General features: G+C 39.0%; 3 protein-coding genes across 3 annotated transcripts in view; 1 reads left to right on the top strand and 2 right to left on the bottom strand.

Annotated features, from left to right (window-relative positions):
* Positions 1–1,528: 1,528 nt before the first annotated feature.
* On the bottom strand, positions 1,529–2,710 carry nmba (neuromedin Ba). Its single transcript, XM_055155431.1, has 3 exons — positions 2,424–2,710; positions 1,678–1,855; positions 1,529–1,583 (listed from the first exon to the last, which is right to left on the bottom strand). Exons 1-3 carry the CDS (start codon positions 2,569–2,571, stop codon positions 1,565–1,567), a joined length of 345 nt encoding a protein of 114 aa, XP_055011406.1. The 5' UTR covers positions 2,572–2,710; the 3' UTR covers positions 1,529–1,564.
* Positions 2,711–2,851: 141 nt separating this feature from the next.
* On the bottom strand, positions 2,852–15,870 carry znf592 (zinc finger protein 592). Its single transcript, XM_020920745.2, has 9 exons — positions 15,710–15,870; positions 12,043–13,994; positions 10,856–11,034; positions 8,376–8,549; positions 8,137–8,296; positions 6,834–6,953; positions 6,610–6,722; positions 6,403–6,544; positions 2,852–5,006 (listed from the first exon to the last, which is right to left on the bottom strand). The coding sequence occupies exons 2-9, from the start codon at positions 13,972–13,974 to the stop codon at positions 4,728–4,730; spliced, it is 3,099 nt and encodes a 1,032-aa protein (XP_020776404.2). The 5' UTR covers positions 13,975–13,994; positions 15,710–15,870; the 3' UTR covers positions 2,852–4,727.
* A 10,637-nt stretch (positions 15,871–26,507) lies between these two features.
* Positions 26,508–27,245, top strand: part of slc28a1 (solute carrier family 28 member 1) — a 32,994-nt gene continuing 32,256 nt past the window's right edge. The window contains exons 1-2 of the mRNA XM_020920751.2: positions 26,508–26,667; positions 26,829–26,902. Coding sequence (XP_020776410.1) covers positions 26,664–26,667; positions 26,829–26,902 — 78 coding nt within the window. The 5' untranslated portion in view covers positions 26,508–26,663. The remainder of the gene's footprint in view (positions 26,668–26,828; positions 26,903–27,245) is intronic.

The following is a 27,245-nucleotide window of genomic DNA, read 5'->3' as shown; positions in this document are numbered from 1 at the left end:
ATAAATAAATAACTGAATAAATAAATACATAAATACAAATAAACACATAATAATAATACAAATAAATAAATAAATAAAATAATATATATTTTTGATTATTGGATTATATGGTGCCTTAACATTTTTATTTTATTTTATTTATTTATGTATGTATTTATTTAAATTAATTATTGCTTATGCTAATATTTTGTTGGCATCAATTTAAAGAGAACAATAAATAAATAAATAAATAAATAAAAATCTGACAATTAACATAAATACATATTTCTGCGATTATTTACCTTGTCTTTGCTTCATGAACAAAAGGAACAGGAGGAAGAAGATAAATCTTAGAAACCCTCCTCCTTTCACAGATCAAAAAACATTTCTTTAATAATCTTTCCCCATCCCAACGTCCTATGGTAATTATCCAGATGAGATCAACTTTGACCTTTAACATGACGAAGAGCAGCGAAAGTAAAAAATTCTCTACTATACATGATCAGTAACATATACAACATATTATTTAGTTGACCATTTGTGTTTTGATGCATTCTCTGCTTACTCTAGCCGATTAATTAGCAAGTCTAAATCTATTTTACTCGAGTAACAGGTCAGGATAAACTTTGAGTCCACCATGTTTCACTTCACTACTACAACAAAAGCACTTGAATACAACACTAGGGCTGAGTATCGTTAAGATGTTGCCGATATGATACATACCTCGATACATAGGCCACTATGCGATACATAATTCAATATGTAAGCCACGATACTATACTATATACTATATATTTAGTCCTGCTTTAGATCTGGTTTAGTCCTGGTATAGTCCTGGTTTAGTCCTGGTTTAGTCCTTGTTTAGTCCTGGTTTTGTCCTTGTTTAGTCCTGTTTTAGACCTGGTTCAGTCCTAGTTCAGTCCTGGTTTAGTTCTGGTTCAGTCCTATTTAGACCTGTTTTAGTCCTGGTTTAGTCCAGGTTTAGACCTGGTTTAGTCCTGGTTTACTCCTGGTTCAGTCCTGTTTTAGACCTGTTTTAGACCTGGTTTAGTCCTGGTTCAGTCCTGGTTCAGTCTTGTTTTAGATCTCTTTTAGTCCTGGTTCAGACCTGGTTCAGTCCTGGTTCAGTCCTGGTTTATTCCTGGTTCAGTCCTGTTTTAGACCTGGTTCAGTCCTGTTTTAGTCCTTGTTTAGTCCCGTTTTTGACCTTTTTCAGTCCTGGTTTAGTCTTGGTTCAGTCCTGGTTTAGTCCTGGTTTAGACCTGGTTTAGTCCTGATTTAGTCTTGGTTTAGTCCTGTTTTACTTCTCGTTTAGTCCTGTTTTAGATCTTTTTGAGTCCTGGTTTAGTCCTGGTTTAATCCTGGTTCACCCCACTACACCTCTGATTCTAACACATCTTAAAGCTCACAAGACTAAATACTGCGTGATATTAAACCTTTAAACCGCTCGTCAGACTCAAAAGAACGTGAATATCTGTCGTTCGTCATTAATCATTTATTGAATCGAGACATTATTAAGTCAATTTGTCTGTACACACAAAGTTTTAGAGCCTTTTTAAATCCCAATAAAAGGGGTAAGAGCTGATCAGGATGGGTCCCCTCTTCTACAGAAATTAGAAATATGAACACAGCATTAGTTACACAGCTCAGCGCTTTCGGTTCAAACGTGAGACAAAAAAAAAAAAACGAGGGACTGACGTTTGCTGGGAGCGTTTGTGAGGTCCGGGCTGGTTCATCAGACGGAGCAGCACAGCGGACATGTCTTTGGTATTGTGCACTGAGCTGAGAGCCTGCTTCTCCACAAAACCGTCGTCCTCATATGAAGATGAATCCATATGAGAGCTGTCCACCAAGCTTTTCTTCCCCATAAAATGCCCTTATAGCAAATAAAATATAATCATAAAAGACACAAAATGAGATCCTTGTTGAAAAGAAAATGTTAAAAGGCTTGTATTTGTCTATTTTCTGGACTGTTATGATCTTGTTTTCTCATCACAAACTGACCTGGAGTTGCGTTTTGTTTCATTTAACGCACAAACCCTGCAGATTTAGACTTTAGATCTTCCCTCAGACAGAAATATTTCCACTTTGTGATGTCATATGGTGATACAGGATGTGCTCTATTCTGTTTTTAAACTCTATACACCTCGATTAGAAGTATTTGCATGATTTCAGCCTTAGAATTGCCAATCTCTGCTGAACTAAAGGTAAAAGAAGCTGCAAAATAAAATAAAAAAATACTGCTTCATGACATCACAGTGTGTAACAAAGCATTTTTAGATTTGGAGATGTAGCCAAACTAATAATAAAGTGTTACTCAAACATGTGTGACTGAAACAAAACACAACTCCAGGTCTGTTTTCGAAGAGGTAAAAACATTATAACATGCCTAAAAAAATCACAAGAGTCAATTTTGCGTAATATAGGAAATTTAAATGTCTTACCTGTTGCCCAGAGATTTCCCCTTGGATTAACTTTGATCTTGGAAACTTTATTCCTCAGCTCGGTTAAATCGAGAGACATGGAAGAAGTGATCGGGATGAAAGACAAAAGAAAGAATGAGTAGAGAAAGCCTAACACAGCGCCTTTCATTCCTCTGAGCAGTGGTGGAAGAGTTGGATGAAGATGTGCGATCCTCAGACTGTCTCCGCAGACTCACACTGTCCGCTTTTATTGGAGAGGTGATCCTGAGCCGGAGCGTCTCATTGGCCCAGAGGGAGTGATGGACCTCTGAGGTGTGACGCTGAAATGACCTCAAGAAAACTTGGAACAAACAGAAGCATTACAATCAGCTGCTGTTTGAAGAAGTATTGATCAGATCACTCAAAGCTCTGCTCCGTCAGAGTGTAACAGAAGAGACACGAGCAACTGGTATGAAATAATGTTTTATTTAAATTACTTTAAGGCACAAGCCCACATGCTGAATAATGGCTTTCAGAATGAATACATAAGCATTTGCTGGTATATTTTTATTCACATTAAATTATGTTTCATAGAATCAAAAGGTGTATGATCACTGTTTATTAATGCACAGAAAAAGCATGCATCTGCCTATGAGGTCAATATGACCACACAACAGTGATTTTATTCCCAAACAATTTATAAAATTTAATAATATGGGATATTACACATTATCTGCAACGTCTCAAAGCCCTTCAACTGTGAACAATCGCGTGTCAGAGGTAGGAGCTGAGGAACACAAATCATTCCTTCAATTACTTAAGAAAAACCCACATCCAGCCCCACGGACGGAACGCAGGGACTGGAGCCCCGCGGACAGACCACACAAGGGCTCCAGCCCCACGGACGGACCACAGGGGCCCCATGGACAGACCGCGGGGGCTCCAGAAAGCGGGTTTTACTCTAAAGCAAAAGGACCCTTTGTGGCATCTGTAACTCGTCAAAGTCAGTGCCAAAGTGCCCATGACTCACGCCCTCAGACCAGGGCAGAAGAACCCTGCTCCCCAAGTGCATTTGAGAAAATATTAGGTAAATTAGTGTTGCACCATTACCTTTGTATTAACTCTGAAAAACAATTTGAAGAAGAAATGGAAAAATAAAAGGATGATCAGCACAAGCATGAGTGATCCTGAAGCTCCAAAATCATAGCATTATATTATCATTATAAAGATGATTAGAACTGTTGTTTGTGTGATTGTTCTGCATATGAAAGACATGAATCACACTGATAATGGAATGTACGACAGATAACGACTAATGATAATGACTAATGTGCAGATTCAGCTGCTGTTGTGAAAAATTATGATCCCTGCGTTAAAGTTAACTCTCCCAGAGAAACCTCCTGAGGACAGAACATGTAACATCATGTTCATTATTATTGCTATTGTAAGTAAACACTGTGATCTACACATGTAATACCTGTGTAATAAACACCCTGGACTACACTGTAAAACCAACACACAAGGAAATCATCATATAGTCTGATAGTCACCTCCATTTACCTCCTCCTCCTCTGCACCCTCAGATCTGTCTTTAGCTGCTCTTGACATCTGCTCTGTGATTGGACGGCTGTCTCTATTCTCTGCTCTGTGATTGGACGGCTGTCTCTGCCCTCTGTGATTGGACATCTGTTTCTGCCGTCTGCTCTGTGATTGGACATCTGTTGCTGTCCTCTGCTCTGTGATTGGACATCTGTTTCTGCCCGTCTGCTTTGTGATTGGACGTCTCCTCTATTCTCTGCTCTGTGATTGGACATCTGTTTCTGCCCTCTGCTCTGTGATTGGGCGTCTCCTCTGTCCTCTGCTCTGTGATTGGACGGCTGTCTCTTTTCTCTGTTCTGTGATTGGACATCTGTTTCTGCCGTCTTCTCTGTGATTGGACATCTGTTTCTGTCCTCTGCTCTGTGATTGGACAGTTGTCTCTGCCCTCCGCTCTGTGATTGGACAGTTGTCTCTATTTTCTGCTCTGTGATTGGACAGGTGTCTCTGCCCTCCGCTCTATGATTGGACAGTTGTCTCTATTTTCTGCTCTGTGATTGGACAGTTGTCTCTGCCCTCCGCTCTGTGATTGGACAGTTGTCTCTATTTTCTGCTCTGTGATTGGACAGGTGTCTCTGCCCTCTGCTCTGTGATTGGACGTCTCCTCTATTCTCTGCTCTGTGATTGGACATCTGTCTCTGCCCTCTGCTCTGTGATTGGACAGTTGTCTCTATTCTCTGCTCTGTGATTGGACAGTTGTCTCTGCCCGTCTGCTCTGTGATTGGACGGCTGTCTCTATTCTCTGCTCTGTTATTGGACGTGCTTCTCCTCTTCTCTGACTTTGTGGACAATGTATCTGTGTCTGTTCAGGGCGAGGGCTGAGGTGAAGCACAGGCCGCAGAGGGGACACTGGGGCGTGCTCTCCTGAAGCTTGTGTTGAGGTATATGCTCTTCAAACGTCTGACCGTCTGAGGTGATAAAGCCACACTTTGCACAGCGGAAACTCATCTTCAGCCTCTTCTGTGCCGGAGCGCCCTCTTCAGGCTGATCATCTTTACCAACATTTACCCCCAGAACAACTGAGCCACCCTGAATGAAAAAAAAAACTGTTATTCCTTTCTGTTGAAGGAGGTTTGTGGGTCATTTTCAATTATCCATGTGTCATTCGTTCATTTCGTTTTTCAATATAAAACCAAAAATAAGAAAAAGAAAAAACAACAATTTTCTTCATTATTTGTCTCCAAAACCAAAATGAAAAAACAGATTATGATTCATTTTTTCAGTTTTTGATTTTGTGTTTAAATGAAGAATGGAAAAAATGGATAACGGCCATCCCCCGATTACATGACTTCTGTGACTGCGATGCCGGACTTTTGCACCACATATGGACTGAACCAGGACTGATCCAGGGCCTGGACCAGAGCGGGACTGAGACCGGGACCAGACCGGGACCAGAGCGGGACCAGAGCGGGACTGAGACCGGGACCAGACCGGGATCAGAGCGGGACCAGAGCGGGACTGAGACCGGGAACAGACCGGGATCAGAGCAGGACCAGAGCGGGACTGAGACCGGGACCAGACCGGGATCAGAGCGGGACCAGACCGGGACCAGAGCGGGACCAGAGCGGGACTGAGACCGGGACCAGACCGGGATCAGACCGGGACCAGACCGGGACCAGACCGGTACCAGAGCGGGACCAGAGCAGGACTGAGACCGGGACCAGACCGGGATCAGAGCAGGATCAGAGCGGACTACGGCTTTGACTCTGAGCCTCCGCGGGGTCCGAGTTTCAGCTTCAAGCTCTGACCCTACCGTGGGCTTTGAGCCTCCGGTCTGGTTTCGGTCTGGTCCCGGTCTCAGTCCCAGTCTGGTCCCAGACGTGGATCAGTCCTGGTTCAGTCTGTATGCAGTGCAGAAGTCCAGCATCGCAGTCACAGAAGTCACGTAAAAACGGATAACAGCTGTTTCCGGTTTCCGTGACTAAAACTGCGATGCTGGAATTTTGTGACGCATATGGACTGAACCAGGACTAAATCAGGTCTAAACCAGGTCTAAACCAGATCTAAACCAGGTCTAAATTAGGTCTAAATGAGGACTGAACCAGGACTGAACCAGTACTGAGTGTCGGGATGGGCCCCGAGTTATCAGGACTGAGACCGGGACCAGACCAGGACCAGACTGGGACTGAGACCGGTTTAGTCCTGGTTTAGACCTGGTTTAGTCCTGTTTTAGTCCTGGATCAGTCCTGGTTAGGTCCGTATGCGGTGCAAAAGTCCGGCAGGGCAGTTTAAGTCACAGAAACGGGAAATGGCTGTTATCCGTTTTTCCCGTTTTTCATTTAAACACAAAATCACAAACTGAAAAAACAAATCATTATCTGTTTTTTCATTTTGATTTTGGAGACAAATAATGAAGAAAACAGTTATTTTTTCGTTTATCTTGAAAAACTAATGAACGAATGATACACGGATTTTCCAGCCTTACCTTTCTTAAGGACCTGTTGCTTTCCTGAACTAAATTTTTTGGCATTTTATCAAAGTCTGTGTTTTTGACGCCGTGCATCAGGCTCATGTGGTTCCTCAGCGCCGCACTCGAGGTGAACGCTGTCGATGTTTCGGTGCAAAACCTAAAAAATATCCAGGTAAGAAAGTATGTCTTCGAAACCATGATGTAACTATGAGGAAGTCTTACCAACAAACGTATGATTTTAGTTTCTCGTCATGTTCTTTGCGAATGTGTTTTTTTAAACTGGTGCTGAAGGAGAAGGACTGGTCACAGCGTCGGCACGGGTACCGCTTCACTCGCTAGATTCAGAAATTATAGTGAGCAGTTTTTTCTTTTACTTTGTGTGTACATTAACAATAAAGACATATTTCTGGTTTGCACAGATCTTCACATTTCACTTTCACACTGACCTTGGCTTTGGTCCCAGCTCTGCTCTGGTCTGAAGGTTTCGCCGAGACGTTTCTGTTGTGATCCTCGTGTTGTTCGCGAATGTGCCCTCCGTTTTTTTCTACTGGACCTATATGAGTATTCTGAACACAAAATTCCCACTTATTAAACAATTTTTAATATGCAACAAGTACAATGTCCTGCCCTGAAGGTAAATATTAAAGGGCTCATGTTACACTACGTTGTTTCCTCATCACAAACAGACCTGGAGTTGTGTTTTGTTTCATTCACACGTTTGACAAACAAAACCTGCATATTTAGGCTTCTCTCACACTGAAAAAACCCTGCTCCTCATGTGGTAAAACATGAAGTGCTCTACTGTGTTTTTAAACTCCACACACCTTCACTAGAATCATTTGGATAATTTCATCCCTGGAATTGTCAATCTTTAATGAATGTAAAAGAAGCTGTTAACTTGAAAACTACCACTTCCAGTTCATGACATCACAAGGTGGAACAGAGCATTTTGAACTTTGGAGATGCAGAAAGACTAATCATAAAAGATTACTCACATATGTCTGATTGAAACACACAAAAACACAACTCCAGGTCGAGTCCAATGAGGTTCATTTGGTCTTCCGATGATTTATGTTAATAGGTTATTTTTTCAGACAAAGAGTTTGTTTTCATATCTGACATCTCGGGATGTAACAGTAACCGAAATATCGTGATATCGTATCATCAAAGTTCTCACAATAATATCGGACCAATATGCAATGTCTCTTTTGCTTAAATTAAGAATTATGGTGCAGCAATAGTTAAAAAAACCCAGAGGGAACTACAAAGACCATGATCCTTTGCTCCATTTCAGTGCAGACTACAAAAAGAAATAACAGTTCTAAACACTTTTAAGTCTTAATTCTTTGGATTAAGTCTTGTCATCTCATTTTACGAGGAAAAAGTTGCATATTAAGAGTTCTGTTTGCAGCCTCCACAAAATAAATAAATATCGTACCATGAGATTTGGATATTGTTACATCTCTAATCGTGAGCCTCCTCACCATATCATGAACTTTCCCATGATATCGCAATAAATATCGTACCATGAGGTTCATATCGTGATAATATCATATCGTGAGACTTGTTGAACCTGTCAGGTATGAAAACAAACTCATGGTCTGAAAAAACAACCTAATAACACACAACTCCAGGTCTGTTCTTGAGGAGTAACAACATTATAACATGTCTTAAAGTTCACAAAAGTAAACTTTGTGTAATGTAGGACCTATAAACCCTTCCAAATCCAGATCAGTTCAGATCATTTACCCTGAAGTGTTGCATGAGCTGCTGTTTCAAAGCGAAGACGGCGTTACATTTGGGACACTTGTACACACACTGGACTCGTTTGTCTGCGTCTTCGTGGAAATGTTGATAGAGCAGCTCCTTCTTCTTGAAAATTGTTTCACACGAGCACTTAAAGATTAACCTGCGACACAAAACAAAAAAATGAGCTGAATGAACTCCAGAGTCTGTTTTAAGTGAATTGGAGCTGGAGATCCACTTACTGAGGGGGCGAGTTACTGTCGCTGTGTTTGTTTTTCAAATGAGTTTCACAGCGGTCAGACGTTTTGAAGGCCACTGGACAAACGGAGCACTTGAAGAACATCTCACAGTGTTTCTCATCGATGTGCGACTTCTGTCCTTGCAGAGACTTAAACACCACGTCACAGTGAAGGCATCTGCACAAACACACAATTACAACACATAAAGAACATTCAGTAAACCGTGGATGCCGTCAAACGTAAGCTGAGCAGTTTTTTTCACTCTATTATACTCGTGTTATACTAGTATAGATAGACTCTTATATTGGTTGGCTGATATCAGGTCAATATGTGCACTTTTTAGGGCATTATCGGCTTCATTTTCCTGCAGAGGCTGATTTTTTAAGGTCCATTAAGCTGCCTCAATATGCATCATGAATATATTTGAACATTTAAGTCAAAAGAGTTTACTGCAATAATGTGACTACACTGCTCTCTTATCCAGTTTGGAGTAAAACAAAGTTGTGAGTGAGTTTGTACTAAATTTAAATTAGATAACTCGATTTAACTAACATAACCCAAAAATCTCGGTTGTGTTGTTTTGAATCCAGATATCTGGATTCAAAACAATGAACATCGGACATGGAAAAACCCATATCGGTCGATACTAGTCTCATAAATCAAATATTAGTACAATTTTTCTACTCCAAAAGAAGGTTATCGTTATAATTAATCAAGCAAATTACTATGTACCAACAAATCTTCTTCAACAAGTCGCAGGTAAGTCTAAGATTCATATTCAGTGACCATATGAACTTTAAAAAGGGAAAATGGGTAGAGAAAAATAAATAAATAGATAAATAAATATTAATTTATTTAAATAAATATAAATTAATTAATAAAAAATAAAATAAAGTAAAATAGGTAAATAAATAAAAATAAATTACTACTATTACTACTACTAATAATAATAATAGTGAAAGTAAATAAAAATTAAGTATTATTATTGGCTACTATTGGCTCTTCTGGCATGTAATAGACCAAAGTCCAGTAATTTTGCTTGTTTTTTGTCTGTAATAAACCTTCTGGATATATTCCCAATATACACAGTTTTGCACACATAGGAATCTTTACATTGAATATTTCTGTCAAATATTTTATAATCTCTTTCCAGAATATTTGAATTGCAGAGCATTCCCAAAGACAGCGTTTAAACAAATCCTCTTTTTGTTAAGCTAAAAGTACTTAATTTTTTAAAAATCTTGGCCTATAATCATCTGCTTCCTTCTTGTTTATAGGATTATTTGAGCAGAGAGAGTCAGGATAACCTTAGAGGAACAGGTATCTTTAAAAAAAATGAAGATAAGAACTAAGAAAAAAAGTGATTGTATTTCTGTTCGAGGGTTTAGTTTATGGAATAACCTGAGTGATGATTTTAAAAAGTCTAACACTGTAGAAGCCTTTAAAAAAAAACTGTATAAAGCATTATGTTTTGAAAGATATAGAGCTCTGGAATGAATGAATTATGCATTTAATTTATTTTGTTTTAATTTATATTTTGTCTCATAAGTCGTAAGTGAAATTTTAAATGTTAACTTGCTGTTCATACGCTGTTTTTTTCTTGAAATTCTGTCATTGTTTAATAGGGTTAGACATTATAAGTACCTTTTACTTCATCCTAAACCATTTTGGTCATGATCTACGGGGTTGTAGTCTATGTTTTGTTTTGTTTTGTTTTGTAGTGCTGCAAAATGTCCAAATAAATTACTACTACTACAGGGTATCCCCAGGTTTAACTACCCCAAATTTAAGACATTTTTAAGACCTTTTTAAGACCACTTAAATGAAAATTAAGACCAACATCGCACCCATAGTGCAAGCAAAAAACACCAGATCCAATTCTTATAATGACCATGACTCACTACTTTTAATAACAAAAAATACTTTTGTTATAAAATCTCATTCTGAACTCATTTACAGTAGTATGCATTGCTTGTAAAATGGCCAAAAATCTTGTATAACATTCTAACAAGACAAACTAAGTATTGTTTGTGCATACTCCAAATTAGATGTTAATTCACGTTGCATGATTTAACTTTTTTCCCTCCGTTTAACATCGCACTGCAGCCCGGTTGTGTATACAAAAAAACAGGCTAATGAAATTTAAGACCTTTGTGAAAAAAAATAAGACTTGGACAACATAATTTTAGACTTTTTAAGCCCTTAATTTAGGAACATGAAATTTAAGACCTTTTTAAGACTTTTAAGACCCCGAGGCTGCCCTGTACTAAGGAAAAAGCTAGTGATAAAAAAAACAACAAAAAAAAACAAAAAAACATGTGGCTTTGTTGTTCTGACATAATCTACTAAAAGAAAAAAACAGCATCAGTACCTGCTACACTGAACAACTCTAGTCCACAGACTTTATTCCACATGGCTTAAACGTGTTATTGCAATAGTTTGGATTTTGTTAATAAAGAAAAGATAAAACATTTCCCACTTACTTGTACCATGCTTTGCGGGCATAGTGCAGACAGTTCTCTTTGACGTGGCTCTGGAGGTCTGCAGATCCGCATAGGGTTCCACACTCTGGGCAGCAGAACGGGGACGTGTGGGTGTGGAGGCGCTGATGGGCTTTGAAGCTGCATTTGTTTGGAAGGATCATGGAGCAAACCTTACACATCTGCAAAGAAAACAAAACAGGCTGTCAGTCTTTAGTTACAACTTGTTTGCATGTTTCCCTTGTCACTAAGACATCAACAAGAGGCCATGAACTTCACTGCAAATTTTGGACATTTTGAAACTTAACATAATTGTTTCTGATACAATATTAATGTATTTATTATTAAAGTGTACTCTCCGTTATGTGTATGTATTAAGATTAATTTGAGTCTGCAGTCAGGTTTATCCGTTCACCTGTAGTGGCAGAGCGATATCAGCAGTGTCAGTACAGTTAGAGAGGAGGAGAGAAACTATTTTGTGATCACTAAAACTCTTATGAAAGTCATCCACAGGGAATATTAACCTATTTTTGTTAAATAAATGGATGAAGACAAATACTAGATCTACATAAGTGCTTATTTTTTATGATGTGAGTTACAAACCTCCTCTGAGCAAAGGGCACAATTATGGCTGCTCGATTACATAAAAAATCATTATCACGATTATTTTAGTCAATATTGAAATTATTATAAAATTATTACGATTATTCTAAACATTATTTTTAAGTTACCGAATCCATTTATTCAGAATTTCTCTCTCGCTCTCAAAAAAATCCCACTTTTTTATTGATAATTTACGCAAAATTTTCAAATTGAAAATAAATATAGGCTAAAAATATGTATGTATCCAAAATAAACTGTATATCCAGCTCTTCTACAATCTCTATATTTATAAAATAAAATATAAATATATAGATACTTATTTATATAAAAATATCCCAAAATAAACTTTGTTAAGCTTTGTTAAGTTTCAACTCGATTATATGAGTTTGGTGATCGTTTGACACAAATTTAAAACACAGTAAAAATTCGATTAATTGCACAGTCTTAGGTACAACAGTCACTTTTTTCCTGCATAAATATTAAACAGAATGAGTTTATGTAATAATAAATTTCAACTAGTTATATCCCAACACTGTCATTTTAATTCCCAAAAAGTTTCTAATCTTGTTTGTGTGTTTGTCCCTCACCAGTTTGTTTGTTTCCTCAGACATTCTCTGGTAATGTCCCGCGAGGGCTTTCAGGTTCGAGCACTGCTGGTTACACTCCACACAGCCCGGTCGCTGGGGGGCGCCGTTGTGCTCCGGATAAAGAGGCATAACAGGTGGGTTTTTGTGTGAAGAGGATTTAAAGAAACAGGACTGTGCAGACGGAGACTCAGCTCTGAGGGGAACAAACATCTGCTCTTCTGAGATGGGCTTCATGTAGAGCTGCGTACACTGCATCACGCTGCCGTTGATCTTATGTTCTCGAGCGTGCGCCAACAAAGCACACCTGTTAAAAAACACCAAGCTCTTCCTGCAGTGAGTACAGGACACTTCGATGTGAACGCTCCTTCTGCTATAGTGGTACTTCAAACTCCTCTCCACACCGAACGAGTCCCCGCACTCCAGACAGCGGTACCCACGGGGAGGGAGCCGGAGGTCGCTCTCTGGAGGCGGGTTCAGATCCGGTACGTACGTAGGAACGGGGTTAGCGTAGTGTAATAGTCTGTTTAGGGTCCCCACTGCTTTGTTGGGAGGGGACGGGCAGGCGGTGTTGACCTGGTGGACTAAAGGGACGCTGCTGGAGACTCGAGAGGTGACGGTCTGAAGGCTGGGCTGGGTAGATGAGCGAGCGGCAACAGAAGCGGCGACGCTGTGAGGGACCAGGTTCAAATTGGCCAGGTGCATCGCTTTAGGAAGGTTTGCAGAACTTTGCGCTTCAGCGGATTTCTTTGGTTTTTGCTCCTTAAACGCAGCCATTGAGGATTTTAACTTTCTCATTACAGTTTCTGATTTATTAAGCACTATTTTGGGAGACGATTTTCCATTTTGCGAAGGAGACATATTATAAGAGTCTTCACTGATCATACTTTGACAGGGAGACGATTCGTAAGCAGAAGGGACGTCCTCTGTCTCCGAATCCGGGAGTATGCTGGCAACCGTGCGTCTGATGTGTCCAGATGACGTCTTTATGGTTTTGATCCGAACCCGGGGAATAGCTGGAGGTGAAGCCACAGCCGGTGAGAACATCCCGCTGCTGTCACTGCACACGCTCCCTGGACTGTCCGTGGGCCTCATCAGCCTCTTCACCGAGTCCAGAGGGCTGCACGGACCTCCGGGAGAAAAGGCTGGTTTAGGACTCACCTTTATGGACTCAGCTGCAAACTCACCGGGATCGTTTGGAGCATTCAAGGCGGCGAGAGCTTCGAGACAGGAGGAGAGCTTAGACTGAGATTTACAGTCTGAAGTTGGAAGATTTGTCTCGCTATTGCCGTCATTTTGAGAATTTGGGGTTGTATCTGTTGCGTTGTCAAATGTTTTGTAGTGACTAATATCTTCTTCCAAACATTCATCGTTCAATTTGGGTTTGTCTGTTTCCAACTCTTCACTTGTGTCTTCTTTAGAAATGAAAGAATTTATAGTGTCCATTAAACCGTTGGTGAAAAACTCTTCTTGTTTATTTGGATGCGTTTCATTCTCTTTAAGCTTTCCCACTTCAGACACAGTACAAGAACTTAACTCTGACAGCTGCTGGTTAAGTGTTGCTTGGGGCGGTGAATCAGCCACAAGATCGCAAAGTTCTTTAGACGTTTTTCCATTCAACAGAGAATCAAAAGCTTTGGTTGTGTTGCTTTTAGCCAAATCAGATAAACTGTCTGGTCCAGTTTGGCAGTTTTCAGCCGTACTCTCCAGTGACTCATGCTGATCTGAGTTTTTCACAATCTCACTCACAGCCAGTATATCTGTAGAGATGGTTGGATGGTAGCTTTCTTCTAAACAGGTCCCTATGGGCTTCAGTTGGCTGTCCAGCTCCCCTTTGCCCTCCTGAATCGCCTCTTTAGCGCCCAAACCGGTGGCATCTGGGATGTCAAAGGCTGCCAGGAGGTCGTCAAAGTCTGGGGTCTTCACGTCACCCATGGCTGCAGACTTCTTTAAACCTGTGACAACAACAGCACTTGTTATTGTACTAATATTTACACTGGAGTCATGAGTTCTTACACTTTTAGTATTTCAATTTACAGCAAAACTATGCGGGGTTTGATGTTCTAAACGTAACCTATCAGTTCCAGTTTTGAGCTCTGTGTCCAGCTGATTAATACAAAAAAGAAAAACATTGATTTGACCTATTGTGAACAATCTGACACCCACTTACAGTAAAGAGAGGAATATACTGCAGTTCGTTTAGCTAAAATACAGAAAACTGTGCTTGAAAATAAGGCAAAAATAAGGCAAAAAGAAAATGCAGAAGTCCTTCAGATTATGACTAACCCACAAGTGAGTCAAGAATGGAAAAATGTTACGTGCTCCTTTCCACAGTATTATTTATACTAACCATCCAAACCAGGGTGTTCCCCAGTTTTTAATTTTGGAAATCTTGAAATCTTGAATCTTTTAAATTAACAGCACATTAGGAACCAAGATTTTTTAAATAAAAAACTGGGAGAATCTCGGTTTGGGTTGTGAAACAAGTGTGTAATTAAGGAAAATTCTGCACTCGGTCCAATCATGTGAGTCAGTATAGTCACATTTTTTGTGTTTTGATGATTTTTAAGCATGGTTTTCTGTATTTTACTTAATCAAATAACAGTTTATGCCTCTCTTTACTAAGGCTGGGTATCATTAAGAAGTTGCAGATACTATACAGACCTCAATTTACAGGCCACAGTACGATATATATTTCGATACAGCACACTTTCAACTTAATATGATATATTTCAAATTGATTCAATGTGATTCAATAAAAAATGATGGCTAAATCATGTCTGTGATACTAAAAGTGTTTGTTAAACCACTTTTTGTGCAAAGTGAATATAAATTCCAAAGCCCATTTTAATCATCAAAACAGTGAAAATGTCAAATGTGTTGCATAAACGAGGCTCCTTCCACAAAACTGTAGCGCTGTAAGAAAATTATTTAGTAAAATATACCAAAAAACACTCTTGGCGATATAGCGACACAGCAGCCCACGGTATCGATACTGTATCATCACATTAAACGTTACGATATATTGATATTTCGATATTTTTGCACTCCCCTGCTCTACTCTTTACTGTTAGTGGTTATCAAATTGATCAAAAATAGTGACACCTGGGACATTTCTTGTATAAAACTGGGACAAATCACTAGTTTTGGATAAATCTGATTAATCTGATCTGACTGTCCCGGGTAAATGAGGACATCTGGTCACTCTCGGTTACGCGCTCTTTTCTGCTATTTTATTTACACAACCATCCCAACCAGGGTGTGCCCCAGTTTTTAATTTTGTAAATATGATCACCCTAATTTATAAAAATCTCTTGAATTAACAGAACATGCCGCCCTCGCGCTGCTTGGACGGGACTCTGGGGTACGTGCGCTTGTTTACATTAGCTTACAGTTAGCATTGAGCTGCAACAGTATGGATAGTTTAACAGAATGGTGCTGTAAAGGTGTATTTACGATGTACACACTGGTAAACATCCAGTCGCTAATGTATAACAGTGTAATTATGACGGTATAACGCTGCCATTAATATAAATCGTACATATGTCTGGATGTAAACAAGCATATGGATCCAGGCGCGTTAGCTCACAAAGTTACACACGAAAGCGTCGCGGTGCGTAAACTGGTCACATTACTGATATTCTTTTTGACAATCCATGTATAAACTTACCATTTAAAAATACTGCGCTTAGTCAATATACGCATACTGAGTGAACAGAGTGTCATAAATGTGTTTTAAAGCTGGCTGTCACTCTCAGTCTTGCCATTTTGCTGGTGACTTGTTTTCCTTTTTCCTGGACGGACTACGGACTGCGCTTTTCCCTCGGTGTTGTCTGACAGGCTCAACCCCGGAGCAGGCGAGGCAAGGCAAGTTTATTTATATAGCACAGCTTGTACACAAACAGTGTTGGGAAGGTTACTTTTAAAATGTATTCCCCTACAGATTACAGATTACATACCCCAAAATGTAGTTTGTAACGTAATCCATTAAATTACTTAAAGTGAGTAATGTAATCTGAATACTTTGGATTACTTGGTTTGCTGTAGAGAAGCAAAGACGAGGATATCGTAACATAAGATGTTTTATCTGTGAAAAGAAAATGAAAAACCCAGACTTTACTGAACCAAATTAAAAAATATTATTGATAGAAGACGAGGAGACACGGTCTACGCAGCATGATTTAGTCCTGTTCAATCCTGGTTTAGTCCTGGTTTAGTCCTGTTTTAGACCTGTTTTAGACCTGGTTTAGTCCTGGTTTAGTCCTGGTTTTAGTCCTGTTTCAGTCCTGTTTTAGACCTGGTTTAGTCCTGGTTTAGTCCTGGTTTTAGACCTGGTTTTAGACCTGGTTTTAGACCTGTTTTAGATCTAGTTTAGACCTGGTTTTAGACCTGTTTTAGTCCTGGTTTAGTCCTGATTTAGACCTGGTTTAGATCTAGTCTAGACCTGGTTTAGTGTCCGGCAATGAGTGGAATTACGGGGGGGGTTATTCATAATTTGTACTCTGATTACGTAACTCCGGTACATGTCATCTGTTACTCCCCAACACTGTACACAAAGTAATTCAAAGTGCTTTACAGAATAAGAAATGCATTATTAAAAAAAAAAAAAAAAAAAAAAACATAAATAAAAATCATAAAATTAAAGAGAGAGAGCGGCATTAAATAAGAGAGAAGAGAAGAGTGCAGAATCAAAAATGAAAACCTTTCAGTCATATGCAGCTAAACAGAACTGTTTTAAGCCAGGATTTAAACAGAGTCAAAGTAGAGGCCTGTCTCACATGTTCAGGAAGACTGTTCCAGGTTTTAGCTGCATGAATCTGAAACACTGACTCCCTGTGTTTAGTCCGGAATATGGGCACCAGTAGGAGGCCAGTTCCTGAGGTCCTCAGAGTGCCAGGTGATTCATATGGCACTAATGCCGGACATACACTGTGCAATATTTTCGATCATTTCACTCAGTCCCAGCTCAAACTGTACGACTAAATAGCAGGATTTAAAAGTTCACAGTTCACAACACTTCAACAGTGTGAAACCCTCATATCATGAGAGGCGACTGGATTTCAAACAGGTTTGATATTCTTGCAACCTATGATTGCTGACTGGGAGCTGGTCGTGAGGTATTAATCAGTTCTCATTACCTCATGTTTACTACAAGAGGCACGACATGCGATTAAGCCAAAATTCGGCCCAATCCCAAAAACGAGTGAAAAACTGGTTCAAAAAATGCCAAAAATTGCACATGTCAGAGGCTGAATCATACAACTTTCATTCCATTTTTTTATTTGTTTCATTGATGAAAGATTAATACAAAATAATCATGTTCATATATCAATGTGAATAAAAAGAAGCAGAAAAATGTATAGACTTGTAATATCTGCTTCCTTTTCACAAAGTAAAACACTTCAACAGTTCCAGCTACAAATATAAACAACTTATTTATGTGACATACACTATATTAAATATTTAATTAACATAAAAGGACAGTTCATACTTCATACTTTTGTAGCATATGATTTGAAGCTTTGATCTTTTTTTTAGACTGTTCCATTGGCTCACACCTTTGATTCAAACACATTTTTCCATTGTGGTTGTTCTGAACCTGGGTTTTTTGAAGATTTAAATTCCTTTCAAATTATAATAACTTTCTCTCTTTGTAAATTTTCTTTGGAGATTATTGGGGAAAGATCTGCTGATTTGTTTTATACATGAAATTTTACCAATTCATTGAATTTCAGTATTTTTAACTGTATAAATATTGGGTTTGTTGAGTCTCTGTATCCACTTCCGCTGAAAATTCTTACAGCTCTTTGAAAATGTATTACACTACCGTTCAAAAGTTTGGGGTCACCCAGACAATTTTGTGTTTTCCATGAAAAGTCACACTTATTTACCACCACGAGTTGTAAAATGAATAGAAAATATAGTCAAGACATTGACAAGGATTAGAAATAATGATTTGTATTTGAAATAATATTTTTTTCCATCAAACTTTGCTTTCGTCAAAGAATCCTCCATTTGCAGCATTTTCAGCACTGCAGACCTTTGGCATTCTAGCTGTTAATTTGTTGAGGTAATCTGGAGAAATTTCACCCCACGTTTCTAGAAGCCCATCCCACAAGTTGGATTGGCTGGATGGGCACTTCTTGCCTACCGTACGGTCAAGCTGCTCCCACAACAGCTCAATGAGGTTTAGATGTGGTGACTGCGCTGGCCACTCCATTACAGATAGAATACCAGCTGCCTGCTTCTTCTCTAAATAGTTCTTGCACAATTTGGAGGTGGGCTTTGGGTCATTGTCCTGTTGTAGGATGAAATTGGCTCTGTCCACAGGGTATGGCATGGCTTGCAAAATGGAGTGATACCCTTCCTTATTCAAAATCCCCTTTTGCTCTGAACAAATCTCCCACCTTACCAGCACCAAAGCAACCCCAGACCATCACGTTACCCCCACCATGTTTGACAGATGGTGTCAGACACTCTTCCAACATCTTTTCAGTTGTTCTGCATCTCACAAATGTTTTTCTGTGTGATCCAAACACCTCAAACTTCGATTTGTCCATCAATAACACTTTTTTTCCAATTTTCCTCTGTCCAATGTCTGTGTTCTTTTCCCCATATTAATCTTTTTCTTTTATTGACCAGTCTCAGATATGGCTTTTTCTTTGGCACTTTGCCCTGAAGGCCAGCATCCCTGAGTCGCCTCTTCACTGTAGATGCTGACACTGGCATTTTGCAGGTACTATTTAATGAAGCTGCCAGTTGAGGACCTGTGAAGCGTCTATTTCTCAAACTACAAACTCTAATATACTGATCTTCTTGCTCAGTTGTGCAGCAGGGCCTCCCACTTCTCTTTCTACTCTGGTTAGAGCCTGTTTGTGCTGTTCTAAGAATGGAGTGGTACACATCTTTGTAGGAAATCTTCAGTTTCTTGGTAATTTCTCGCATGGAATAGCCTTCATTTCTAAGAACAAGAATAGACTGTCAAGTTTTGAAAGTTCTCATTTTCTGGCCATTTTGAGCGTTTAATCGACCCCGCAAATGTGATGCTCCAGATACTCAACCTGCTCAAAGAAAGGTCAGTTTTATAGCTTTTCTAACCAACTAAACTGTTTTCAGCTGTCCTAACATGATTGCACAAGGGTTTTCTAATCATCCATTAGGCTTCTGACACAATGCTTAAACACATTGTACCATTAGAACAATGGAGTGACAGTTGCTGGAAATGGGCCTCTATACACTAATGTAGATATTGCACCAAAAAACAGACATTTGCAGCTAGAATAGTCATTTACCACATTATCAATGTATAGAGTGTATTTCTGATTAATTTAAAGTTATCTTCATTGAAAAAAACAGTGCTTTTCTTTAAAAAATAAGGAAATTTCTAAGGCTGCGTTCAGCCTGAAGTGACCCAAATCCCATTTTTTGGCCTCTATGTGACCTGGATCTGATCTTTTAATGACAGATCCGATTTTTTCAAATGCGACCCAGGAAACTTGGATATGTGCTCCTGAAACTGATACATATCTGATCTTTTGACATGTGACTTCAGTGTGAACAGCCAAAGCGCATTCATTCGACCTACACGTTATCAACAAACCACAAACGTCACTATTCTGTGATGAAGTAGGCGAAAATTGTTAAAGAACTCCGTGTCACTGAAGTGAAGCACATCACCACTCACCACTCTTGGCTACGTCTCCGCATCCACACGTTCCTTTCAACAGACGTCGCTGCCGCTGCCCCACAAAACGCCACGGCCAAAAACCTCGTCCTTCTCCTTCTCAATCTCCTCCTTAAAACAAGTAAGTTGTTCATGTTCTGGCTCCGGTACGAGAGAAACTTTAAAATCTCCAGGTGCTCAATGCTGCGTCCATGTTTGGACAACTTTCGTAAACACAGAGCACGCTCGCTGCGGTTGACGTCATCGTGTCTCCAGTGCACATGTGGCGACACTTTTGGGCCTTTTAACGTTCACACTGGAGTCACATACAAGTCACATTTAATTGGAAATGTGAACGACCTCGCAAAAACATCGGATTTCACAAAAAAATAGGAATTGAGCGTTAAGCCCTGCAGTCTGAACGTAGACTAAGTGACCCCAAACTTTTGAACAGTAGTGTGTGTTTGTGTTCTTCTCTCACCCAGAAAACACTCTGCTCCACCTTGTGATGTCATGTGGTAATACAGGAAGTACTCCACTGTGTTTTTTAAACTCCATACTCCTTCACTTGAATCATTTGGATGATTTCAGCCCTGGAATTGCCAATCACCACTGAACTAAAGGTAAAAGGAGCTGTTGATTTGAAAACTACCACTACATGACATCACAAAGAGGAACAGAGCATTTTGAGCTTTGGAGAAGTTACAGACTGATAATAAAGCATTACTCAAACATGTGTGAATGAAACAAAACACAAGTCCAGCTCTGTTTTTGAGGAGGTAACAACATTATAACATGGATTAAAGTTAATTTTGTGTAATATAGAACCTTTAAAATGTGTTTAGAGTCTAACCCGTGTTGTGTTGACTCTAGTTATTCATCTTGGTGGTATTTTTATGGATAATAAAACTGTAATAAGTAGAAAAAATGCTCTGTTTTATAAGATTATGTGACCCTGTACTCCCTTCTTCAAAGCCGTCTTATCTCAGATCTCACATGGTTGACTGCAGCTCAACAAAGTAGCCTCCTGGTCCCAGTAGGCATGAAGGACCTGACTGTTCTGCACATTCAGTCCAACACAGCATGCTCTGATTCTGTTTTTATTGCTGAAAATACCTACAGTACATTCTTACTTTGAGCTGGTTACCTTCTCCACATGAAGACCTGGCATCACTTTACATGCTTGTCTAGTTGGTCACTCCAGCCGTTACATAATTTTATTTGTTGGTGCCTTTTTACCCAAGGTCAACCCATAGTAAAAGAAGATCAAATCAGATAAAAACAGGATACCAAGATGAAAATTAGAGACCATAAACAGCTTTGAAAGGTGAGTTTTTATGTTGAGTTTATGTTTTTATAGTGAAGTGATCTGAGGCCTAAAATGGAAGGGTGGTTTGATATAATATTAAGTATTTATAATATGGAAAAACTCACTGCTTCACTTCGATTGAAAGGTCATAAATTTAAGAACATTTGGAAAGGATGGTTACATTATATTAAACAACATAGATCTGATTTTGTGTAGAATCTGTGATTGTCTGGATAACAAAGATTGAATTTACACCCTGGTTTAAAGCTACATTTTATGTTTTGAATTACTTGTTCTTATGAAAATTACATTATAGTTTGTGTAAGTAAGAATGACAAATGTGGAAATGCTTAACTATGGACATTGGACATTTATACTGGAATTATTATGGACAATTTGTAAATTACTTTGTTTGTCCTAATTGTCATCTAAATCCACATTGTGAAAAGACAATAAAATACAAATGAAAAAAAAAAAGAAAAGAAAATGTCAATAGAGTTCATTGTGCACCTTTTAAATGGAAAATGGCCACATTTTTATACAGCGCTTTTCCACCTTAACGGCTCAAATCGCTTTACATTTTGGAACCACAACACTTTTTTTTTTTTTTTGGAGTTAGAATTACTTTTATTTGAACTTTTTTATTTAATGTATGAAAACACAACTTGTGGTCTCCATACTTTCAGAACATGGACATTTAACGAAGAAAAAAAAACAAAATTTTAAAAAAGGAGTAGAAAGAAGCATATTTCAATCTTATTTCAATCCTACTCTTACAATTTACAATATTTTATCTACATTATATTCAGTATACAGTGAAGTTAGGGTGACCAGACTTTCAAAATCAAAAACTGGGATTTGTGGTTGGTAAAAAATAAATTATGAAACTAGTGCGTAATTAAGGAAAACTGTTCTGCGCTTGGTCCATTCATGACAAACATGTGAGTCTGTATAGTCACATTTTCTTTAAGTTTTGGTCATTTTTAAGCAGCTTTTCTGGATTTTACCTAAACAAATGATAACGTATACGTCTCTTTACTGTTGGCCGTGATCAAATTGATAAAAAATATGGACACCTGGGACATTTCTTGTATAAAACTGGGGCAAATCAGTGGTTTTGGATAAATCTGGTGGGACATGGGACACAGGCTCAAAACTGGGACTGTCCCGATTAAGGAAAACTGTTCTGCGCTCGGCCAATTCATGACATAACATGAGTCTGTATAGTCACATTTTCTTTGTGTTTTGGTCATTTTTTTAGGCAGCTTTTCTGTATTTTACCTAAACAGATGACAATTTATGAGTCTCTTTACTGTTAGCAGGGATCAGATTGGTCAAAAATAGAGACACCAGGGATATTTCTTGTAAAAAACTGGGGCAAATCAGTGGTTTTGAATAAATCTGGAGGGACAGGGGACACAGGGTTCAAAACTGGGACTGTCCCGGGTAAACAGGGACATCTGGTCACCCTAAGGCTTTGTTTATATGATGACAATCTGAACAGAAGACGCAAAAGTGTCTCGTCGTGTCTTTACTTTTTATTCTGACTTTAGACGAGCGTTTTTGGGAGGAAATCTGCGTGCACACGGTGACGCAAAAGTGTGTGGAATTCAGTTGTGTATGCATCCCAGGTTTCTGTGTACTGTATGTATGTGAAGTAAATGCGTGCGTGACGTGAGCAGATTTGACCAGAGTTTTGCGTCTTGGGCAGTGTAGACGAAAACGCTATGGCGAAGCGTATTCAACTTTTCAACTCTGGAGGGTGGTTTCAGATTTTTGCATTTTTAAGCCCCAAAAATGCCATCACCGTCTAAACAAAAGGCACTTCCAATAAAATATTTTGTCGTTTTTACTCGCAAGCAAACAAACTCTAAGTTAAGTATATTATAGTGTATCTTTGCAAACATTAGAGAAGTTAAATGAAAAAAACAAAACACATACACATTAAAGTATTCACATTCATACACCATAGTACACAAACACTTTCAGATCAGTTTGCTTTTTATTTATAGGTTTATTTGCTTTTCATTGTTTACATATCAATTAAATTTCAGTTTTTGCACCCAATAAAACTGAAAATGTTTTATATATGTGCAATTTACTGCTTAAAACCCCAAAAAGCAAAATGCCGTTACCTCGATGTGCCCATTTCTCCAAACAAGCTGCAACCGACGGAGGGCGAACTTAATGTCTGACACTTATGAGCTGTGAAACTTTTATGTGGAATAAAAAGATGTGATGAGCCACAAGTGGAAAATAATGATAATTAAAATCAAACAGAGTGACATCAGTGTTCAGCAGAGCCCTTGAACCAAACACACAAGCCGTTAATGAAGCATGTTTTCATCATTTTTGGATTATAATTTATCCTCTTATGTGTCATCACGTCTGGGCAGTACCACCCACTGACCTGAACAGTTCCTCATATTTGTTAGTTAAAGAGCGTCTCAAGTAAACAATACAGGCACTTGTGGTGTTATGACGCTTGTAGAATTGTAATGAACGCTCTTTCAGGATAGATTCAGATTTTAAATTTTGTGCTATACCCACAAACGCAAACCTCAGTAAAAGTGTGTTTTTAAAGATCCTAAATTGCGCAAAATTTACTCTTGTGAGCTTTAATTCATGTTATAATGTTGTTGCCTCATCAAAAACAAACCTGGAGTTGTGTTTTGTTTCATTCATGCAAGTTTGAGTGACTCCTTATTATTTTGGCCAAACTATAGTTCTGCATCGACTCAACGCACACTGCTGCCATCGCATTGTCGGTCATTTTTGATTTCTGGATCTGCGTCGAGGTCTATGCTCCACGATTCAATTCACCTCCACAACACTAGGAGGCGAGGATTTAAAACTGGTGTTTGTGTATACATAATGAAGCAGGAAACCGGAGTACGTGGGGTAGTCTGTCTACATCTCTCAACAGCTCAAAACGTCCTGTTCCAACTTGTAATGTCATGAGGTGGTAGTTTTTTCAAGTGACCAGCTCTTTTTACCTTTTATTCAGTAAAGATTGGTAATTCCAGGGCTAAAATTCTAGAAATTATTCTGTTGAGGGTGTATGGAGTTTAAAAACACAGTGGAGCACTTCCTGTATTGCCACATGACATCACGAGATGAAGCAGAGAGAAGAGCTCAGTCTAAGTCTGCAGGGTTTGTGAGTTAAACTTGTGTGATTGAAACAAAACACAACTCCAGGTCTGTTTGTGATGAGGAAACAACATTATAGCATAGATCAGAAAATAACGCAATATGGGCTCATTAAAAGTTTTAATGTGTAACATTTCTGGTGTTGGATCCACCACCAATTTGTCTTCACTGAGTTGTTTTTGCTCTGCCTCGAATGTTCGACAGCGTGGCATTAAAGTGATCTATCTCCATGGAAACAGGCAGGTGACTCCTGTTGCCCGTGCCATGTTGCATGTCTTGCACCTGCCTTGTCTACTTCTAATAAGCTTTATTCACACTCATGTCACAAACCAGGAAGACGTTTGAAAACATGCGATGACAATTTCAGGTGTAGTTCTCAACACTGGGCTCGCTGTTCAACTGTGATCAAACCCACTGAAGTAAATGTGATCAGTGGTAAAATAAAGACTGCAGACGTATGTGCTGTTTGGAATCATCTCATCGCTTCTAATCACATGACTTGTGTGTCAGTGGGGAAATGAAAACTGACGTATGGTTGTAATTGTTGATTAGTCGAACATAAGGGAACACTACAATGACATGGAGATGAAGAAAACTGGGTCATTTTCTCATTTTTCCTAGATTTTGCCAGACTTACTTCTACAAACAGAGCCCACCAGATGTTTCCAAACGTCTTCCTGATTTGTGACGTAAGCATGAATAGAGCATATTGAACATCTGTCCTTACCAATGGTTGGTGTGTATATTAAGGCCACACCCACACTTAAATTTTTTAACTAAGCACTGATGAAGTAGCTTGGCAGCTGCCACCTAGTGCCTCCACTCAATTTCATTTCTCTCCAGCGACTAGATCAGGGATCAGAATACACTAGACGGTTTGCAAGAATCCCGGAAGTTGTAGACTGCGCACCGACCAATCAGTGAAGAGCTGTGAAGCCATGACGTCAAACTAGTCTGTCTGGGTCCTTTTTGTGGAACAGCACAACATAAACAAAGCGGTCGAGATGGATGTAGACGAAGACAGACATTCTGTGTTGGCAACGATTCCTGAGATTGAGGATTTATAGCCGGAACAAAAAGAATGGTTGGTGAATTTTATCAAGGAGAGTTATTGTCCTTCTTCCTACGGGATTTGGCGCATTACATACATCACGACCAAATAGCAGCAATTGGTTAAATAAAAAAGTACCTGCCTACCATCAAGCGAACGAATCCTAATGCTGCGAGGTCAGACAGTTTCCATGAATTGAAACCAGGTGATGGACCCTCTACCAGAAAAAATTTTGCGATGCACCTTTTAATATATGAATAAACAAATAAACAAAATAAAAATAAATATGATCAAAAGTCAGACATATTTTTGCATATATGAAGTTATTCCAAATAAATCGTGCTTTAAATTATGTAAACTTATATTTTGATTTTTTGGGTTTGGGTAACAGTCATACTTGTAATTATCTTTATATGTGCAGCACTTTAGAAAATGTTTTGTATAGAAAAAGAGCTATATAAACTGCAATTGGATTTGGCTTTAAAGATGCATTGTATAACTTTTCTAGTGGATGAAGCCCACCCATGGTTGAAACATGTTGGCTTTGGCCATTTAAATAAAGGCCTTTTAACTAAACTTTTCCTCATGCAACTTTTACTTTTGTTGGGGCGCCTGGACTTTGTTGCATCTAAAATTTTGATCCTTTTTCCCAACTATAGGGACAGTGTGACCCTATACCACACAAGCCACTGGGATGCAAATTTTAAAAGGCATTTCTGACGCGTGTTTCCATATAAATGAGCCCAAAACTCCAGTAAAAGCTCAAATATTCCTTTATTTTAGCATGAGCTGTGAACACGGTCAGAACACTTGTATTACCTAATTAGAGGTCTTAAATACGTAGCAACCCACAGAAAATAAAGACATAGTGCCACACAATGGCCGGAGGTGCATTTTGGCCGCTACACCACCTTTTTCCTCTACCTATCTACAAACAGTCATGCTTTGTTTTTCTGGTTGTAGAAATGATTCGGACAAAGTTTTCACACATCACAATATATTATAATGATGTAGAAATATAGAAATACAAATCTACATCAGAATATGGACAACAACAGCTGGAAAGAGCCAATAAAGTCCCTTGAAGTTTAGTGTATCACCAAATGAAATCTAATCCCACTTTTACAACATTTCCAGATTATCACATTTGTCTATCTCCTTTCCGTGGGTGTGACGATGTCAGTAAAGTTCTTTATGATTGTTGTTATGTGAATCCCGGTAGCACAGGTCAGTCTGTATCTGTCACTGGCCTTATCGCCTCCCTCACTCGCTTCAGAGATTAAAACAGTTTCGATACATGACGGCACGAACCAGTAACTCGAGGGCAGCCCACAGCAGGACGTCCTGTTTGTTAATTAGTGTTCAGATGTGGTGACTGTGAGTGTAAGTGTGAGTGTGTGGCCCAAGAGACTGTCATTATTCCACAACTGCTCGGTGCAAGAGGACACACAATGAGTAAGCTATTAGCAGCACTCCTTTTCAGTCAGTTTTTTTGTGTAGATATTTCCGGACACACTTTAATCCACTAAATCCTCTGGACTTTAACTTCTTTCGTTTATTTTGCAAGCCGGTACTTACTTCTCAAGGTAAACTCTGACGTATTGTTCTTGTTGCAGCAAAAGACAACACTTACGAGCTCGAGGATCCAGGACGGAGAAATGGTGTTGAAAACCACGCTTTTGACAATGAGGTAAGATTAATAAAGGTGCACTGTGTAACTTTTCCGGTGGAGAATCCGTCAAATGCTTTTCTCCGTAGATTTAGACAAACTTTATTGATCCACAAGTGAAATTATTTGATGTTGATTAGATGTTATCGTTTCATCTGGAATGTTTCACGGTATCTTATTAAACATTTCTACTTCTTATCGTCATGGAAACCGAACCAGACCAAGTTACAGGTCAGATCTGTGGAGAGGCGACCCCGCTCAAAGCCAGAATGCCAATTTTACGATATTTTTGAGCTATAAAACCACATGTAATCGGATAAATGTAAAGCAGAGCTGTTTAATATCACACTGTGCAAGATTCCAA

The sequence above is a fragment of the Boleophthalmus pectinirostris genome, unplaced genomic scaffold (genome assembly GCF_026225935.1).
Source record: "Boleophthalmus pectinirostris isolate CB_2022bp ecotype Guang Dong unplaced genomic scaffold, ASM2622593v1 HiC_scaffold_2, whole genome shotgun sequence".
NCBI lineage: Eukaryota > Metazoa > Chordata > Actinopteri > Gobiiformes > Gobiidae > Boleophthalmus > Boleophthalmus pectinirostris.
Note: the sequence above shows the minus strand (reverse complement) of the source record. Positions and strands in the feature narration are given on the sequence as shown.